This window comes from Schizophyllum commune, assembly GCF_000143185.2.
Source record: "Schizophyllum commune H4-8 unplaced genomic scaffold SCHCOscaffold_4, whole genome shotgun sequence".
Classification (NCBI taxonomy): domain Eukaryota; kingdom Fungi; phylum Basidiomycota; class Agaricomycetes; order Agaricales; family Schizophyllaceae; genus Schizophyllum; species Schizophyllum commune.
The window spans coordinates 2,747,032-2,765,988 of NW_026089541.1; the positions used below are offsets into that span (position 1 = coordinate 2,747,032).

At 57.3% G+C, this 18,957-nt stretch overlaps 5 protein-coding genes and 1 non-coding gene across 6 annotated transcripts; 3 read left to right on the plus strand and 3 right to left on the minus strand.

The window, feature by feature from the left end:
• The first annotated feature begins 69 nt into the window (after positions 1-69).
• On the plus strand, positions 70-1,710 carry SCHCODRAFT_02619914 (uncharacterized protein). The gene is made up of 9 exons (XM_003032873.2): positions 70-198; positions 268-467; positions 529-633; positions 687-827; positions 887-956; positions 1,008-1,271; positions 1,366-1,450; positions 1,503-1,566; positions 1,614-1,710. The coding sequence occupies exons 1-9, from the start codon at positions 141-143 to the stop codon at positions 1,632-1,634; spliced, it is 1,008 nt and encodes a 335-aa protein (XP_003032919.1). The 5' UTR covers positions 70-140; the 3' UTR covers positions 1,635-1,710.
• Positions 1,711-1,791: 81 nt separating this feature from the next.
• Positions 1,792-5,055, plus strand: SCHCODRAFT_02573461 (uncharacterized protein). The gene is made up of 5 exons (XM_003032874.3): positions 1,792-2,187; positions 2,236-2,379; positions 2,429-3,799; positions 3,848-4,565; positions 4,621-5,055. The coding sequence occupies exons 1-5, from the start codon at positions 1,912-1,914 to the stop codon at positions 5,019-5,021; spliced, it is 2,910 nt and encodes a 969-aa protein (XP_003032920.1). The 5' UTR covers positions 1,792-1,911; the 3' UTR covers positions 5,022-5,055.
• Positions 5,056-5,184: 129 nt separating this feature from the next.
• SCHCODRAFT_t69 lies at positions 5,185-5,265 on the plus strand. The gene has a single exon. It is a non-coding gene; the product is annotated as a tRNA-Asn (tRNA).
• A 228-nt stretch (positions 5,266-5,493) lies between these two features.
• Positions 5,494-10,083, minus strand: SCHCODRAFT_01089541 (Dbl homology domain-containing protein; the record flags this gene model as incomplete). The annotated part of the gene is made up of 17 exons (XM_003033441.2): positions 5,494-6,005; positions 6,056-6,183; positions 6,236-6,333; positions 6,372-6,509; positions 6,560-6,721; positions 6,773-6,858; positions 6,908-6,985; positions 7,037-7,454; positions 7,504-7,562; positions 7,613-7,736; positions 7,787-8,056; positions 8,104-8,409; positions 8,466-8,529; positions 8,577-9,145; positions 9,198-9,315; positions 9,371-9,498; positions 9,547-10,083. The coding sequence occupies 17 exons, from the start codon at positions 10,081-10,083 to the stop codon at positions 5,494-5,496; spliced, it is 3,795 nt and encodes a 1,264-aa protein (XP_003033487.1).
• A 1,665-nt stretch (positions 10,084-11,748) lies between these two features.
• Positions 11,749-13,696, minus strand: SCHCODRAFT_02619924 (uncharacterized protein). The gene is made up of 3 exons (XM_050344959.1): positions 13,395-13,696; positions 12,426-13,335; positions 11,749-12,370 (listed from the first exon to the last, which is right to left on the minus strand). Exons 1-3 carry the CDS (start codon positions 13,652-13,654, stop codon positions 11,759-11,761), a joined length of 1,782 nt encoding a protein of 593 aa, XP_050201286.1. The 5' UTR covers positions 13,655-13,696; the 3' UTR covers positions 11,749-11,758.
• A 179-nt stretch (positions 13,697-13,875) lies between these two features.
• On the minus strand, positions 13,876-18,752 carry SCHCODRAFT_02598583 (uncharacterized protein; the record flags this gene model as incomplete). Its single annotated transcript, XM_003033442.1, has 8 exons — positions 13,876-14,589; positions 14,787-15,305; positions 15,356-15,664; positions 16,446-16,727; positions 16,843-16,928; positions 16,980-17,076; positions 17,116-17,219; positions 17,429-18,752. The coding sequence occupies 8 exons, from the start codon at positions 18,750-18,752 to the stop codon at positions 13,876-13,878; spliced, it is 3,435 nt and encodes a 1,144-aa protein (XP_003033488.1).
• Positions 18,753-18,957: the final 205 nt, after the last annotated feature.

Consider the following 18,957-nt stretch of genomic DNA (forward strand, 5'->3'; position numbering starts at 1 on the left):
CAAGCTGACTGATACGGCCCGGTGCGCCGAACACGTGGTACAATGAACGCGTCAGGCGCGCGTACTTACGCGAAGCCTTGACCTTCTTCTCTGCCTTTCAGTTCTACTTCTCTCATCTCTCGCTACTGTCATACAACGATATGGCTGGAGACAAAGACACCCTCATCTCTATGGGCTTCGACGCCGCCCGGGTGGACTGTCAGTACTATTCTCAAAGCCTACCCCGCGTTTGGCGCTGACCGAGATCGCATACTTTCTATCCATCAGGGGCGCTCAAAGCCACCGGAAATGCTGGTCTGCAGCCCGCGATGGACCATATCCTCGCACATGAGGGCGAGCCTGTTCCGGATCTGGGTGCTGTGAAGGAGCAGGCGTCCTCTCGCCCGAGCGACGCGATGGACGTCGATGAAGACGACGCGGATGCGCTGAGGGCGGCGGGGATTAACGTGGACACAGCCGAGGCGAAGGTGCGTACTTAGTGGCCTGCTCTGCGGCTCCAGGCATACAGGAAGCTGATAATCGGTATAGAGCATCAAGTGCTCGCTTTGCGGCAAGATCTTCAAGAACACGGCACTTGCAAACTATCATGCGGAGAAGAGTGGACACGACCAGTTTGAGGAGTCGACGGAGGAGGTGCGTGCATCTGTCGCTGCTGTGCGCCACACGAATGCCGACACTATGTGCAGGTTAAGCCTTTGACGGAAGAAGAGAAGGCGCAACGTCTTCAGGAGTTGCGAGAGAAGATGGCCGCGAAACGGGCTGTGAAGGCGAAGGAACAAGAGAAAGAAGATAGGGCGAACGATGCTATCCGTCGAAAGGCAGGCAAGGTACATCTTCCTTGCTCTGTTTGCGTCCACGTCGACTGACATGCGTCGCAATTATATAGGACCTCAACAAGATTCGAGAAGAGCTCAAGGTGAAGGAGGCGCAGAAGGAAGCGGAGGCGAAGCGTCGAGGTAAATATTTGCCTTTAAGCGCCATCTCCCTATGCTTACACTTTACACCAGAGAAGATTGAGGACCAGAAAGCTCGTGCCGCCATCAAGGCCCAAATCGAAGCCGACAAGAAGGCGCGCGCCGAGAAGGCCGCTCGCGAGAAAGCCCTGCGTGAGGGCAGGCCCATCGTCGATACCCCCGCTGGACCTTCCGCCCCTACCGCTGCCGCGAAGCCCGCGCAAGCTGGCGTGGCCGGCAAGGATTACAAGGAGACGAGGCTGCAGATCCGAATGTCGACGGGTGGGCAGTATACGACGACGCTGCCGAGTGATTCGCGTGAGTATAGGCGGGGTACGGAGAAGGGGGGAGGAGGCTGGTGGGAGGATGAAGAGGGGGCTCGGATGATCTTGCTAACGCGTACTCTTGATAGCTTTGCGCGCGGTGGCGGAGTTCCTTGCGGCGCAGACTCTCGACGTGCATGTCGATACGGTGACGTTCACACAGACATTCCCGAGGTACGGTTGCGGTACTGCTGTATACCAACCCACATCGCTCACGTTGCCACAGGAAACAATTCAGTGCAGCGGATATGTCGAAGTCGTTGCGGGACCTCGGCTTGACGCCTTCCGCGGTGAGTAGAACAGGGCATCTTCACGCAGTATTCTGACGTCTCGACAGGTTCTCATCGCCATTCCATGAGCAACAAAACAATGTATAATACTGTATACTACGTAGTTTCTGCTGACATCTTCAACATGATATCTTGAGGACTCCAGCTTCGTTTGGTCGTTTGAGCCGTTGTTTGTCCCCCCCATGCTTTCCACGTGGTCATGGGCGTCAGTCGCGTAGCGCGTCTTGTCGTCACACCTCATTTACCCCCGACACCTCGCGTCCGGGCTGAACGCGAGGATTATAACTGCGACGCCTTTTCTCTCCGCTACACAGATATCTTCTTATCACTCCGGGATAGCCAGTCATGGCCCCACCGAAGCTCTATACTCGCAGGAGTGCGACGACGACGCAGACAGCTGTGAAGCAGAAGGCGAGTGTAACGATCCCGCAGCAAGCGAACGGTGGCGCGGCGAAGAGACCGAACGTAGAGACACCCCAGTCGACGGACAGCACCGTTTCTCGCGCAAAGAAGAAGCGGCGGATCGAGGTCGAGGTCGTCAGTGATGGGTCCCCTTCGCCGACGGAGCGGCCCGCGGCTTCAGAGGGGTCGCAGCAAGCAGGGAAATTGGCTGCTGTGAAGGTGCGCAAGCTGTGTGCTCTGCTGTGGGTAAGTGCTGACATGCTGCAGTCGGCGGCCACCTCGACACGCGCAGGAGGGAGCGCGCATGGAGTAGACGCGCCTGCCACTTCTGCACCTCGCGTACAGGGGACACGTACATTGCCCAAAATCGCTGAATCAAGCAAGCCTTCGACAACGAAGATATCAGCAAAGGTGTGAGGACAGGTCCATTTCATCGTCCCGCTTGCTCACATACGACCAGGCGCCTGTTCCTGATGGGCATTCTTCAGCCGCGTCAGGGAGCGCACCTGCCAAACCTCTACAATCCAGTGCTGCACCTTCCCCCCTTCGTCGCACGCAAACCTCTCCTCCCAAACCCGTGCAGAAGTCCGTAACACAGCTCAAGGACTCTACGCCGAAGTCCTCTCGATCTTCCCCTTCTTCCGTGAAGGCAGATAAGTCTACCCCTATGGACGTCGACCATCCACCACATACTACGAAGAAGGCTCCTTCATCATTCAGAGCCTCTAAACCCTCCAGCAAAGTGACAACTACCACTGCTCGTCCGAAGACCCGAGCGCGCGATCTCTCGTCCCTCTTCTCCGAATGTCTGCCCTCTACCTCGCAACCGAAATCTGCTGCGCGATCGCCGACGAAACTGGCGAGAAGGATGCTAGGAAGGTCGAAGACTGAGTCGTCAATCTCGTCTGCTGGGCATGCAAGCATCTTCGACTCGCCGTCTGCAAGTCAGAAGAGCCTCGGTATGGCCGAGTCGATGCCAAACATACTGGTTGACTCGGCTGACCCGACTCAGCATCAGGCTAGCACCCCGAGCGCCCTCGACCGGACGCCTGGCACACCCCGCGCAGAATCCTTGCGGAGAGCAGACTCGACACCCTCAATTTCCCATTCACCGCCCAGAGTCAGCGAATCAGAACGCGCGAAACCCCAACCGCACCCAGGAAAGACTATACGCACCTACGCCGGCGCTTCGCGCTCCTTCCTCATGGCAATCCCCATCTCCGCTGCCACCGACCCCACCCAAAACCCCACCGGCGCACCCCTCGACTTGTCCTCCCTCGCGGACCCCACCCCTCCCGATGAACAACCTGACAGCGTCCCATACTCGACCCTCCACGCCATGTACCTCCCAACCGACGACGACAACATGATGGACCCGCTCATGAAGTCCATCACCGACCTGCGCTCCAAGGGCGAAGCGCGCCGCTGGGCAGACGAGGCCGGCTACTTCCTTGAGGGCCTCGAGCCCGACGCTCCCATCGGCTTACGCCGCGCGAGCGCGCTCGATATCGCGAAGAAGCTCGCGGTGGACGAGGAGTTTTGGGACAAGGCGAAGCGCGCGGACGACTTCTTTGGGACGGTGTGGACGAAGTTCGTATCTGCGGGCGCGGGCGTGAAGCAGGCGGAGAAGGCTGACTTTGCACTGGATGCGTTGTTGGCAGCGTTTGTGTCGCTGGTGAGTCGGGATGCGGAGGCACTCGCGGAGCTGGCGAATCAGCCAGACTTTGGCGAGATACTGTTTCGGGTGATGGAGAGGGCGAGGAAGGTCGACGCGCTCAGTGAGCAGGAGGCGCAGCCCAGTGTGAGGCTGAGCAAGAAGGAAAGGGTTTTCGTAAGTTGTGTATTCCATCTCAATTTTCTACTTTCTCATCTCGCATAGGTGGCGTCCATGAAGGAAACCCTTATTCCATCGCTTGCCAGTATCTGCGAGCCCGAACACCCTTCGACAATCACCCTCGTTGAACACGTACTTAGTCAGGTCGCTCCGTCCCATTTACCGTCCTCCCGCGCCACCGACGTTGCTCGCTCGATGCAAACATGCCTGAAGATCGACAAATCTTCCTTTGCGGCGCCTAATATTCACCGAGTCAGCAAACTCCTTCCTCTACTCGATTCCTTTTTGCTCGGGCAATGGAATTCCTCGCAGTCAGCACTCACACAGGACGTCCTCGACGGGGAAGAGTGGCTAGCTCCCGCGCTTTTGGGCCTCCTCAGGACGTCACCATCCTCTGCGAACTCGAAGGGAAAGGCAAGAGCGGACATGAAGTCAGATGCAGCGACGGCCCTGCACAACCTTGCATTGCGCATTCTCACGACACTCACGCACGCGTCGAAGTCATGGTGCAGACGGGTCGAGAGCGCTGGAGGTGTACGAACGCTCGGCGCGCTAATGCGGGCTTGTGCGGACTCCAGCCCGAAGGAGGCGGGTAGGGCTATGCGTCTCATGGTCAAGAGGGAACCCAGCATCAAGGTGGAGGTCGATGGAAGCGACGATGCGTTAATAGAGAAGGACGACGGACGCCAGGACACGCTCTACATTGCGTTGGCTCTTCTGACGAACCTCGCACAAGAGCTCGGTGCATGCGAGGGCATGGACGGTAAGTGCTGGACCCTTTCGCTCATGCAGCAGTACTTATGAGCCCTTCCTTACAGACGACGTGATTGACACCCTCCTGCGTTTGCACGCGCGAAGTTCAGTCACGGCACGGTCAGGCCACGCTCGTGAGCCGTCGCAGAATGTAGACGAAGCTGCGCGAGAGGCCGAGCGCATTTACGTCCCCGGACATCTGGCCGTCCTGCTCGGCATGCTCATGCGCGATAGCGAGCGCGTGCGAGATGTGGTACTGCGGGAACTAGCGGGAGGTGACAAGTTAGACGGCGGCGTAAAGTCAGAAGAGAGCGCAGGACTGCGTCGTCTTGCCGATGATGCAAGAACGTTTGTGGATACCTGGGTCTTTGCGATAGGTGCGGCTCGGGACGAGCGAAGCACGGCAGAAGGGGAGCTAGCTACGGAGGTGTTGGCATTCTACGAGACGTTGTGCTCTGCTACATAGCGACACCAAGCAAGAGATACAGCCTTTCCTCCTGAGCCCTGGCGATCTATGTGCGGCGAATCACAATGTCCTCTATGACTCAAAAACAGAAGCAAACCTTGTCCTCAAGCTTGGGAGAGTAGTGCGGCCGATTGTCAGAAGCTTTAGCGCAGCATCAAACATCTGCCCCCTGGCCCAGCTGGTTAAGGCGTGTGACTGTTAATGCACAATCACAAGATCGTGAGTTCGAGCCTCACGGGGGCAGTACACCCTTTTTGCCCACCTTTCGTACGATGACCTCAATGGAAGATTGCGCAGACTGGATCTAGACAGTTCATGGCAAGCAGGAGAAGTTCACGCTCAGGAGTGACGATACTCGTTCGAAAGAAGATGATGTACAGTTTAGTGCAGATATACATTAGTCCAATAGATAGCGATAGCGATGCTTCCCCAGACCTATCCCTCCAACAGCAGCCCTTGCAACTCCATTACACTACGACCGCCAGGATGTTGACCGCATGTTGGTAGGCGAGATTGGCGGCGACGAACTAGAACTTGACCTCTGCATGTAATTGTAAGGACCGGGAGAGTTGCCCAGGATCGTGTTGGGCGAAGGTTCAGGGAGTGGGAGTGAAACGGTGGGGATGAGTTCGAAGACATGCTGAGCGACAGCGCGCGCGCCGCGACCGCCGCCTACAGTCTCCGTCGAGTTCATGACGGCGTGCACCTGCGCCTCTTGGACTTCGTTGTCGTCCTCAATCCTGTTCTCCCGGATCTGCTTCGCGAGATCGCCCGACCCGCGGCCATCCCAGATGCAGCGAACGTCGTTGCCAGTGATGATTTGGCAAAGACGTGCTGTCTCCACATGACGGATCTCGATGAAGCGGGTGTCGAATAGCAGGACGTAGGGCGGGTGGAAGGCGACGCTTTGTGCCGTGCCCTCCCATTCGATGGTTTCGATGGCACGACTTGGGTCACCGTGCTTATCGACATAGAAGCCGAACTCTGCCAGAAGCGATGAGTATGGCGTGTACTCGATATGAATAGTAGCTGACCGTCATAGCATAGCAAGAATTCGTTGTCGCCAGAGCGGAACATGCCCAAAGGACGAGAGGCCTCGGCACGCTTGATGATCTTCTCTACCCGAGGATCCTCTCGTAACGGGATCGACACGCTCTGGTAGCTGAAGGACAAGATCAACATCCAGTCCTCTTTTCAGTCAAAGTGTTACATACTTGTCGATGTTCATGATTTCGAAGCCCTTGGAGCACATGATGACAATGGTCGCCTTCAAGAAGACCGCATCGTACGCCTCGGACGGCAGGAAGAAGTCCTATGGACCTCGTCAGTGTTAGCTAACGAAGGGCACACGCATGGACCTGCCTTATACACACGGAACCACTCAGACTTGGCAGACTTGAACAGTCGATGGCCAAGGCCGGTCGCAGCACGGGTGCGTTCGCCGATCTTATCCGCGACAGGCTCAAGTACTCGGAAGATACTCTCAAGCTGTACCGATTGCTTAGTATACAGCGCCAGCATAGACCCGATGAACTTACGCCTTTCTTCTTCATGTAGATAACGAGTGTGCGACCTTGCTGCTTGCCGACGCAGAAGAACTGGACCGCCCCCGCGCCGTTGAGCTTCTGCGGCGCTTGGGAAGTCATAGGCGTTGAATGCGTCGACGGGACCAAAGCCTCGATGTGATACGCGAAAAGGGACTATAATACGCGTCAGTGGTGGTGATAGAGGGCGGTCTATAGATTACTCACTTTGTCCGCAAGCACAAGGAAGATGCCGAACTCCTCCAGCATGGCGCACTGGGTCACCATCTTCAGATGCAGTACCCGGCGCATAGCTAGCGAGCACATCAGTGAAAGATACTACGGGCTTGGAAACAGGCGTACAGTTGGGATCGTGCCGGAACCCTATCCATACGCCCTCGGCGCATCCGATTGCGACAAGACCGCGCCCGTCACTGGTGTCTATAGCCGAAGAGTCAGTCTCACCCACACGATATGTCATATAACACGTACTGAAAGGGATCGAGCATGTCACCCTACCCGTGAGAGCGCTATCCTGGTTGTAGGACGGAGATGACGGGCCCGCCAGCACTGACGGCACAAGGAAAGTATCCGCGCTGAGCGTCTCCACCTCGAAGACCTTGTTCGAGTCCTGGACGACCTTCCGAATGCCGAGCGCCTCATCGAGCTTCTGTTTCCATTCGTTCCTTGCAGCGGCGGACTCGGCGTAGAGGATGTACGGACCACCCAAGCGACCATTGTGATGAATGGTGCACGGGTAGGCCATACGCGAGTCGCCGGCGCTTTCGGGAGAGGGTACGCTAGGGGATGCTTCATGCCCGCCTCCGCGCAAGTTGCGCAGGATGCCAGTACCACGTTGGGTAGGCGGGTCATTGAAGTTCACCAACGTAAGGAGGTCAAGGGGAATGGGCTAGGGAAACAGGTGAATACAAGGGGAAGGCAGACAGTGCAGGACGCACTCGACGGTACACATGGTACTTCGTAACACCGTCCCTGTCCTTGGGCTTGGTCATGACGACTGTGGGGAGTAAGCATGCAGAGTTGAGCGAGCGTCAGAACGATAGTTACAGTAATTGTCGAAAAGGAGCACGAATAGCTCCGGCCAACCGCTGAACTCGAAGCCTGTGTCGGGCTGTCGCAGAAGCTTGCCACTGTGGATGAGAACCCGGTTCTCAGCTAGCAGGTCCATATCCTGATGTCCCAATGAGCGCTAATGTCAACGTGAGTAAACAGATCACATACTACAAACTCTCCCGGCTTGAAGACAAGGTTCGAGTGGTACCGCCAAAGCTCGACTTTCTGCTTCGCCGACACGACGCCTGGCTCCGTTTCCTTCCCGAGTGCCTTGATGAGCTCGAGCACCGACGGAATCTCGTTGCGGTCCTCGTGCCCCGGCGGCGTCTCATCCAAAACGTTCTTCAGAAGAAGCTCATACCGCAAAAGACGCGGAATCGGACGATTGATGAAGTTCTTCATATCGAGCCTATGGGCATCAGGATGCCTAGTACATTGCTAAGAAGAGTGAGCACATGTTCAAGCAACCTAATTTCATTGCGTACCTCAACGAAGGCCTTGAACGCGGGATTGTTGGCCATCTCGTCGTCGATGCGGTATTCCGCGACAGGGTAGTTTGGGATGTACTCAATGTAAGCCTCGCGGAAGTTGAGGACTGCGTCGAACAGTTGTGCTGTTATTGACCGAATCTCGGGGTGCTGCTGGCGCTGAACCGTATGCAAGGCCTGCAGGAACTTCTTGTGGTGCTCCAGCAGTTCAGCATAGTTGTGGAAGACGTCGATGATGAACTGGTCCAGCCGTTCGGGCTTGATGATGGGCGGGTCCGCAGCGCGAAGAGGCTCGATGTACATCTACGAGGTCACACGTTAGCAGAGCTCTACAATAGGGCACGCGCGAGGGCACATACTACACCGATGTTTTCCAGATCCTTGACGTACGCCATCTCACCCTTGATGACCTCGAAGATTATACTGTAGCGAATTAGTCACAAACCAGCAGTGTATTTACTTGTACTCACGCTTGTCGCTTCTGCTCGTCCTTGACCAGCCGCTGGCGAACCTCGGGCGTCACTAAGTCATGCCACTCCCACTTGCCCGGCGTGCCCTTGCCCATCGCCGACTGGAACGTACGCAGCTGTGCCGCGGACTGCAGATTCTTCAGCGCGTCGATGGCGTTCTTTAAGTAGTCCGCATCAGCATTGCCCTCCGTCGTCTCATTGTACACGGCCTCCAGCAACACAGGGTACTTCTGCAAATGCTCGGAGGGACGGTTGAGGAAGTGCTTGAGGTCAAGCCGGGCCTGATCCTCCCCGCGCGCGATATTCCGAGCACATTGCTCTAGGAATAGTCGCAATTCCGGGTTGTTATCCGTCTCGTCCTTAAGGCGCTTCTCCGCCATGGGATGATGCCCAATGTAGATCGGGTACGCCAGCTCGAACTCTGCAGCAGCGACGAGGAAGATGTCACCGATATTGTGTATGACCGGGGTTTGCTCGCGCTGCCTAACGCGCAGGTTCTCGAGTAACCGACGATTGCATTCGCGAAGGTCCATTATGTTGTGGAAGACGTCGTCGATGAAGTCCTCCAGCTATGTACCCAGGGTCAGTACAATTTACCGGGGACTAAGGATAGTGACATACCATGTCTGGGGCGATGACAGGAGGGTTTGCGCTGCGCAGAGGCTTGATGAAGGCCTTCTCGACGAAGTCAAGGTCCTGAAGGTACGTCTCTTCCTTCGCAATGACCTTGTAGATGATCCTGCGCCGAAACAATCAGTACCGAGTGCATAAGTAAGCGCAGCCGTAGAACCCACGTCTGCCGATTGCGCTCAGACTCCGGCAGGTTCTCGAGGATCTCCGGAGCGAGCCCGCCTTCCCATTCATGCTCTGGGGCTACCTCGGGCTCTTCGACGGTGTCCTCGAGGAGATTTACAATGCCACCCTGAACATACGTCAGCTACATGGACCACAGATGGATCCAAGAACATACCCTGCGCGGACAGCTCCAAGCATAACAAGGGCCCTCCGTCTCCCCGCATCCTGGCGTATAACATCGCGCAAGCATCGTAACGAGTCCGGTCGGCAGCTCTTCCCGTTCGCGACCCTCACTACCACCGTCCAGATCGTCCATGAACATGTACACGTCCTCCACGCCATCTTGCAAGACTCGCGAACCCCACTCGACCTCGTAGAAGAACAACTGGCTCTGCAGGCTGCGCGCGACCTTCAGCGCCGCTCTCCGGTCACTTGTCGAGATGCCGTGCACAAGCGCGAGCTCGCGCTGAATCTGCGTCTGGATGGTGGAGACGATGTCCTTGCCAGTGAACGCGCTGGGGTAGGGGATGCTCCCCTTCACGTGAGTCCCTCGCGGCACCTTGTCGCGCAGCTGAACAGCGAGGTGGGACAGCAGCGAGTGATTGACAAATCGAGACTCGTCATCCTCGTCTTCGTCTTCCCAGTATTCCTCTTGTAGCTCGTCGTAGTGATCCGCGCTATCGTCACGCCCAGAAGCGAGGTCGCGCAGCATCTCGGATGGCCGTCGGACGATAGCAGCGCCGGCGACCGGATCCTCGTACGCGGTGGGGTTGTAGGTTGTGGGAGCGGGTTCTGGTTCGGGCATGACGAATGACGAGTCTTCGCGTACGAGAGGTACGTTGGTTCGTGAGGAGGCGCTCTCCGCGTAAGCATTGTAAGGAGAGGATGCCTGGTAGGGGGAGGTCGGGGAAACGAACTCTGCTTGCGCGGATGGTGAGGTGCGGTCCATCCCAGGATCTGCGAGCGATGTGAGAAACATGAATCGACGTCGATAGCCTACGACGCACATGAGGACACTGGCTCAGGAGCAGGGCTTGGTGCGCGACTGCGGTTGAAACGCTCGACAGCCGGACTTGGACTCCTTGGCAGCCCGACCTTGCCACCTGGCACTTCGAGGCTATTATTGCCCCTGCGACCGTGGCGCGAGTAGCCGTTCGCCGCTGGCTCCGTGTCGGCAGCATACCCGTTTGATCTCGAGCGGCTTACCGGCTCCGTGTCCTGCACGGTCACCGCTGGTTGCTGCCGCTGTTGTCGATAGGCCGAGCGACTGTCGTCGTAGCCGTTCGCCCGGCTGTCACCCTGTTCTCTCGAGCGCGTGAAGTACTTCTCGTCACCCCTGCCTTGGGCAGAGATGGGCGAAGAGGGTCCAGGCGAAGTCCCTGGACGAGTTGGTGTGCGCGAGCCGGATATTTGTTGCTTCTGCCCATCCGCAGTCGTGGGACGCGGCGTCGGCGGCAGGCGTCTGCCCTTGCCGGACGTAGTGTGGCGGAGATCCGACCCGCTGGATGAGTACGTGGTGGTGAAGGACGAGGCAGATGTTGGGTAGGAGTCCGAGGAGTTCACGTGCGGTCGATACGACGACGAGGATGAGGAGTGTGAACCTTGCGTGTACGTCCGCGAGGGTTCATAGTGTGGTTCTGGCTCCGGCATCGCCATCGGGGTGGGAGGTAATCGCCGCGCATTTGCAGAGGATCGTGGGGAGGGAGGAAGTTTGGCCGCATATGATTGTGACTGAGCGGGAGGTGGTGGCGGAGGGGAAGGTGTGTAAGAGACTGCAAGTCAGTTTAGCGTTCAGTGACGTGGCGTGCAGCAAGGAGTGCTATGTGGGATGGAGGTACCCAGTGAATGAGATGATTACGGAGGTATAAGGCAAGCTGCTGCACGTTCCAATTGATGTACTCACGAGTCCTGGAGCTGCTCAGATCTGGGCTCCCCGAGCCTGCGTACAGGTTATACACATTATCCAAATCCTTGTCTATCGAGCTGGACCATGACGACTTGGGTGGTGGGAGGTCCTCCGCGTACGCCTCCCACACCTCGTCGTACAATCGTTGCAGATCGCGGTCCAAGGGTGCGCGAGACCGGCCCTTCCCTGAGCTCGACATTCTTCTGTAAGATCTCGAGAGCTGTATATGTTTCTCGGCAGGGCAGCAGGACGAGGCGCGCCGCAAGCGAGACGCCGAGATGGAGGTTGCACTCTAAGAAGTCCTCGCCTGCCTTCCCGTGCCGCTCGCGTGCGTGGGAACAACATACCACATTTGGCCGTCGGTGTTCTCCCGTCTCCGAGTCCGCGACTCAGCCGCTTGACTCAACTCTACTGAGCGAGCATACTGAGTAACCAGATATAGCTCTCAACAGTTCACACAGCCAATGAAGGCTATTCTATGTCAAGAGAGAGCGCCACGATGGGCTAACTCAGCTTGTCGAAGCTCCTGTCCTACAAGGTTTTCGAAGCTGTACGGAGTACCCCTCACACAGAAATCGGGCCATAACAAGTCGCCCACGACTTGGTGAACACTCTGTGCATCCTTCCCACTACCGCCTTTCCTTCTGATCTTCCACGTCCAGGTAGGGTCCACGATCAGATCCACGCAGGTATGCCACTTGAACTCCGTCAACAGTGGGCAGGCAGTGGCAATTCGTCGAACCGCCTTCGCGACTTGCACGCAATGCCTTTCCTCCCATATTGGTATGAGCACCAGTTCCGTGTTGATTGTTCCGTCGGGGAGGTAGAGGTCTGGAGAATCATCGTCGAATAACGCTTGCAAACCCTCCATGAGCCCGCGCATTCCAGGTTCAACGATGATTTGCTGTTCGAGGGTCTTCAGTGCTTGGCCGAGCGTGTGGTAGTCTCCATCGCCTCTATCGTTGACGGGCGGCTCCAGATCGTCCAGAACGGCGTAGTTGGTGTGCCGGTCCCACTTCGAGGACAGAAGATCGACCTTCAGACGCACGGTGCGCAGCTCCGTCCAATGACTCAATAGTCGCGCCAAGGAGGCCTATATTGACACAATCAGCCAAAGACACCCGACCGCGACAAAATCAGATACGCACCGCCCATTCATCGAAGGTGTCGCAGCCTGCGAGCGGTCCCGAAGAGATATGCAGGGCTAAGTGCTGGACCTTCTCCAACCCCGGGACTCCTGGAAGCTGGCCGAGTATGATCGAAAGGTCGTCTGTCGTAACCTCGTCATCCGACGTGGCAAGAACTTGCTGCAGCGTGAGCTCTGACACTGCATATGCCGCGTCCGTCTCGTCGACGTTACGCGCACGAGCAAAAGCGAACCCGCTAATCGGTACCCGCTTCCATGCTTCCGTCGGCAACCAGTTGGCATTCAACTTTCGAGGGTCGTCGTGGGGTTGCGAGAGCGACCTTGCCCACGAGCCCTCCCCCTGTATCGCGCGCATGACGTTGCCGAGGAGTAACGGCCGCCTTACACATATCTGGCCATAAAAGCTGAAGTTCCCCTCCTCTATCCCCGCGTGAGTCGCGATGATATGGAAGACCTCCTCGGGCGTCACCCGCGTATCCTGTAGGCTCAGCACGCGGAGCGCCGGACACGCGTCGTGCAACGCGAGGGTCAGGGCCCGGGGCAGCGAGCGTGGACCATGGATCACAAGCGTCGTCAGCGCAGCGTGCCGCCAGTCGAGCTTCCGCGGCGGCGGGAGGGCGAAGCTGTCGACGATTTCGAAGGGCGTCTGCAGGCGTAGGGTCTTCAGCCGCGGAAACGACCGCAGGTCCGGGAAGGTGACGCCGCGCCACATAAGCGCCAGCGTGTGCATATGCGACGATTCCCTGAGCGCTTCCAGTATGGGCGAGCAAGTCGCGTAGAGGCATATGAAGCTGCGCAGTTCCGAAGGCCGGTACATGATCAGGGAAGACAGCTGGTAGTCAGCGGTCCTCCTAGGCGCCGTGTCATCGCACCCTATCTGAGGGTAGGTTCTCGGTCCGTACTGCATATGTCTGAGGCGCCTGCAGGTCAGCGTCTGGACAACACGTGGCCGCTGAAAGGAACTGCTTACCGGACATAACAAAAGTTACCATCTTCGTGCGCTTTATGCAACTGCCTTTCCAAAGTCTCCCAAAGTGCAGGGTCTGGATCCAAAACCAACCTCGAAACCGACAAGGGGTACGCGAAGGCCCGTAAGCGCCGGTTTGTGGCAGCCAGCACGCCATAGACGCTCAGTCGCGTGGGGAGCTTCTCCCAGTTGTGAGCATAGCCAGCAATGTATGCTATGAGCTCAAGGGGTAGGGTGTCGAGAGAGACCCGCTCTCGTTGCATCGAGAGCCTGCTCAAATGCGGTGGCTTAGGTGAGGGTTGAGGTCAAAGTTGAACTTGCAATGCGGTATGCTCGGACCGATGTTCGGGTTATCACGTGGACATCTCGGTATGGACCCACAACTCCGGCCATTGTTTCCCATTTTGGCATTCTTTCTTCGACAGGAAAACTATCTGAAGTCATACCTAGCGGAGTACGCAGGGGTAAATTTTTTGAATACGGTCTATGCCATGTCGTTGTCATAGTCGTCTAGCTGACTCGAAGTAATACTACGTTCGTCGTCGGAAATATCGTCTCCGGACTCGTCGCTCGATATTTCTATGACAGTCACCTCCTTCCCGGCGCGCCTTTCGGTTTTTGACCTCAGTGATCTACCTGCATAGGACGTGCTGCTCCTCATTGCATCCTGTGTCGACGCTGTACTCTTCTGCTTCTTACTCCCGGAGTTCTCCTCCACGTCCGACGTGTTGGCTTTCCGTTTATTCGGCGGCTTCACGTCTTCATTGGCGTCCAAGCGAGGCCCGGCGTTCTCTGGATCCAGGGCCCGCTCAAACCAGTCCTTATCGTAGCGAACGAAGCGCAGGACGGTGAAGGTCATAGGCAGGCGGCCGTCGAGAAGCGCGGCCCTAATGCCGCCTACGGTGAACTCGATGGGCTGGTATGTCAGGCCGGGTTGCCTCGCAGCCTTCTCGTTCTCCTCGTTCTGCTTGGCGACGCTGATCCGCCCCTCAGCCTTGTCCGCGTAGTCTTTGGCGACGGTAGTGATGCAGGACCGCCGTACGCCCTTCAGCTGATTGGGTTCAACCACGCCACCCATAGTGCAGCGATAGTGACCGCAATATAGCCACTGCTTGGCTTGAGCGCGGACAAAGACTGGAAGAAGGTCTTTATAATCCAGGGAGCCGAAGATGATGCCGTGTGTTCCAAGACCAGGGAGCTGCGGGTGGGCGTCACCGTTGAACGTTGCGCTGTAAGCCATGGTCAGCCTTCTTGACCTGTGTATAGATCGTAGCAAACGAGCATACTATCGGTCTTTCTTGCCTTGATTATGATGAACACCCCGAACTAGACCCCCGTACGCCTTTTGGGAGCATCGTGAGGCGAAAGTCGCGAACGCTGCGGGACACAACTTACCCGACTGATGACCTGTCGAGTGAAAGCCTTGCTGTACAAAGGGTCGGTGATGTTTCCTGTAGGCCCAAGCGCGTCCAGATTCCACAGCATGCCGCCATTCTCTGCCTTAGACAGGATGAATGGGGGATCTGTGGTTTCCCTATGGGCTTTGTCTTCCTGAGTTTGCGTCGTCGTGTCGACCGTCGCGTCTCTCGAGTCATCTGGCTCGGGCTTCACGGCGTTTGAAGCGCCGCGCTCCCCGGTCTTCAATTTTCGCGCCGCTTGATGTTTTGGAGGGGTTGACGGACGAGTAGACGAAGTAGAGGGTGTAGCCGAGCGGCTCGTATCCTCGCGCATTGGGGAATTACGAGGGGGTATATGTTCGTTGCGTTCCTGCTTGACATTCGGGGTGGTGCCGCTCATCTCGTCGTCAATCTGCAAGTGACTTTCAGTGTCCGCCTTCGGAAAGATGTTCGCCAAACGCTCCTCGATGATCTGAGTGCTCGTGCTACGATGTGAGGACTTGCCCTTCGCAGCAGTCTATGGCCTTCATGAGCTTCTGAACTCATCAAAGGAGCATAGTCACTCACAAGTCGTTTGCGCTCTGCGAGCAACGCCTCCCGAATCTTTTGCTTGCTGGCACGTATGGCCTCCCGCTCCTGTAGCAAGCGCGCACGTTCCTCCTCTTGCCGGACTTTTTCTCGTCGCAGCTGCTCCTGCACCTCAGCAATCGCACGCTCGAGGGATTGGACCTCGAGCATCTCCGGCGAAATGTCAGAGTTCTCCGGGTCTGTCTCCCCATGCTGAACTGAAGTATGGTCGCTTGACATGGCGAGGATAGAGGCGCTGTAGGCAGCGCCGTGGTGTCCCAAGCAGTAGTGAACGAAGACAAGTAGAGGCTTAAACGGTGTGTCGCAGTCGAATACTGCGCAGAAAGGATGCCGAAAACAGATAAACCTCCTGCTGGTCACCGGTGTTCAAAACGGTAATCTCTCCGGCAATCACACTCAAAATGCGCCGGCCATCAGACTAACCTGAATGCCCTTCGACTTTCAGTGAAGCTTCAGAGAAGAAGTCCAAGATATACGATTGGTGATATTCTACCTAGAGCAGCTTCCATAGATGGCGAGCAATCAGGTTTCCCAGCCATTACCCCCAGCACCCATGACCTCATTCCAGTATTCCAGTACTGCCGAAAGCTCATCGCCACAGGCGGAAGTCAGCTCATCAGTAGGTTGGCGACTTGCGAATCTTGCGGGTGCGCTCGAGCACGATATCGCTTGCAGCCACGGCCACCGTAGCAAGCTGACGCGGATGGAGGCAATTCACTATGACGCGAGGCAGCCTAAGCAACTTGGAATCACGACGCGGGCGAGGCCGTCCTTCCAGATATTCGACAGGCTGCACCTCCTCACGCCAATTTCCCACGAGGGAGTGCAACCGGGACGCCGAAGGTCTTTCACGGACGTCGTAGTCGTCACAGGCGGCGGACGGAGCCATGGAGGGATGGATGGTCGACTGCGTCGACTGCTGAGTGCGTCGTTGAAGGGAGCCGAACGATGTTCTGTCCAACCTTCGCTGCTGGACATCGCGTTTCGGAGGGTCAACCCCGATACCCCAAGCCTCAAAGAAGGACAGCAGGCAGGGCGCGCAAGCCCCGAGCATCGCAGGGTCACTGACCCCCGCAAGCGCGTTCGGGTCACGCAAGTTGAGCTTGCGGCTTTGCAGCGTTGTCCAAACGAAGAAACACGTAGATGCGGGGTGCGCGTACGTCTTGAAGACAGGGTACGCATTAGTTCGACTCGGCAGCACTTCGCCAGTAATCGGGTGAATCCCGCAGTTCCTGTCTTCCAAAGTCTGCTCCTCGAGATGACCGAGTTGACAGAGCCTATGCGCGATCGCGCGCCCTTCCTTTGTTATCGGGACGAAGAAGTAGCGATACATGCCGCTTTCACTGAGACGCTATAGAGTATTTAGCAATCAGTATCGATAGGGGAGGGCAGGGGACGCGCTTTACCTCCGTGAATGGAGGTCCACCATATTTGCGCGGTCGACCTTGATTGTCGGCGCCACTAACAAAGATCATCGCTTCTTTGTATGTCTTGAACGTCGGCACAAAGATGAAATCGCCGTTGCGGTAAAGCTCAGCTGCTTCCGAAGGAACTTTTTGATAGCATATTAGGACATGACCAGGCAATGCGCCACACAACATACGCAAAATCTGATTCCAGGGCGAGCAGACATACAGCTCGAGTCCCAATGGAGGCAATCCCCATATTTGAGCCAATTGTAGTCGCTGACCAACACTTAGCTGAGGTGGCGCAGCTAGATGAAACCGAACGCCACTCACTACATTGGGTGGCATAGCAGAGATGTCAACGAGACGAATGACCGCGTCCTCCTCCGGGGCCTCTGACGAGTTCAGCACATCATCAAAAGCGGCTTGAAGAGTGTCTGAGGAAGAAAGATTGGACATGATGGATGTACGATGTGTGGCAGGAAAGTAGCCGGTGCAGAGGTAGAAGAGAGCAAACGCCTTTGTTCGAGCCGTGTGAATCTGGTCACGGTATGGACCAACCAATCACATGACCAGGCCTTTCGGCAGGCATACATTAGGTCCACCCACAACCAGAACGGCTGTCTTCCAAGCCCCTACCAAGAACCCCGCGCGGTGACCGCAGCCTTCGCTTCTGCGCCGGTAAGCACTAGATCCAGCCCTTCGTCCGCCAAGCTCCGTAACGACGGGTCGAAGTCGATGGGAATGCGCAGGACAGCTTTGCGCAGCTTCCCGCGCTGCAAGCGAGTGCTGAGCATGTTCTCTATGCGCGCCTGGGTGACGTCCGCGCTCCGTAGGTCAATGCTGAACTCGGCGAGGTCGGGGATGGGCTGGACACTATGTGTATTTGTCACGACCATGAGCCAGCTGAATATCCAGTCGAAAGAGGTCTTGTCGTTCATGGCCGAGCGTGTGTCCTCCAAGCTGAGTGAGGTAAGCTCAGGCACTGCGCGCAGGACCTCGGTAAACTCTTCGATGGAGAGGCCGACGCGATGAAGGGCGAGGCTGGACAGCGAGCATCCCGACCTGCTTAGCAAGTTCAGGAACTCCAGCTGTGGCCACTGGCGCAGGTTCTCGCGCCAAAACGCAATATGAAACTCCTCTAGCGAGGGCAGCGAGAGACGGTTCAGCAGTGACGCCGTCCTGACGGCCCAACTGCCGCTAGTGAGGTGCAGGGCGCGGATGGTGGGATGGGCGAGATGCTTGTCTATGTGGTCACTGCCCGCGCCGTTCGCGTCGTCGAGGACGTCATGAACGGCGAGGCGCTCGAGGGCGGTGCAGTCGGCGATGCACTTTATGACATCGTCGACCTTCCAGCCGTGGACGGTGAGCGTGGTGAGCTGCGTCCAGGGGAGGTCGAGCACCGGACCAAGCACCTCGTTCCAGAGGGTGACGCTCTTAAGCCTAGGACAGTGGCGGAAGGTGTCGACCACGCGAGGGAGTTTGTGCAAGCCCATATTGAGCCGCGGGAGGGAGAGCGATAGCGACTGGAGGAGGGACAGCTCGCCCTTCATGGATTGGAATTCGGGAAGTTCGTAGTGATCGTCCGGGATGTGGAGATGCGCTGTCTGCCAGCGGCTGCAGGTGCGCAGGAGGGGTGCAATTGCGAGGTCTGAGTTACGAAGCGATTCGAAGCGGAAGTTGACTGTGAGGGGCAGGTCCCCAGACCGAGCTAGCGCATCCATGGCGCGCTCAAAGACGCGAGCATTGCGCGCGCCAGAGGGGCCGTAGAGATGTATGCGCGCCCGCGCCCAGATGTGAGGGTTGCCGAGAAGGACGGCATGCCAGCGGCGGCAGACAAGGGCGAGGTCGCCAATGAGGTGCACGTCTGGCGCAGTGGAGAATACAGAGAAGATGGGCCCATCTACAGCGAGGATAAGCATGTAGAAGATCGCCTCGAGGACTTCGTCGGGGAGCGCGTCGATAGACATGGGAATCGAGATGCCGCCTCCAGTTCGCGTCGCCCAGGGCTTTATACTGGCCTGTACATACCCGAGAGACCGCTTTAGTAGCATTCGGGTTGTCCGCGCTACGAGTTGCGCGGCCGACGACAAGTGCTGGATGGGTGCTGCTGGGTGTCAGTGGGCCACAGCCAAGTCCCCAGGCCGGAGCCCGCGATCGACATGATCGACCATC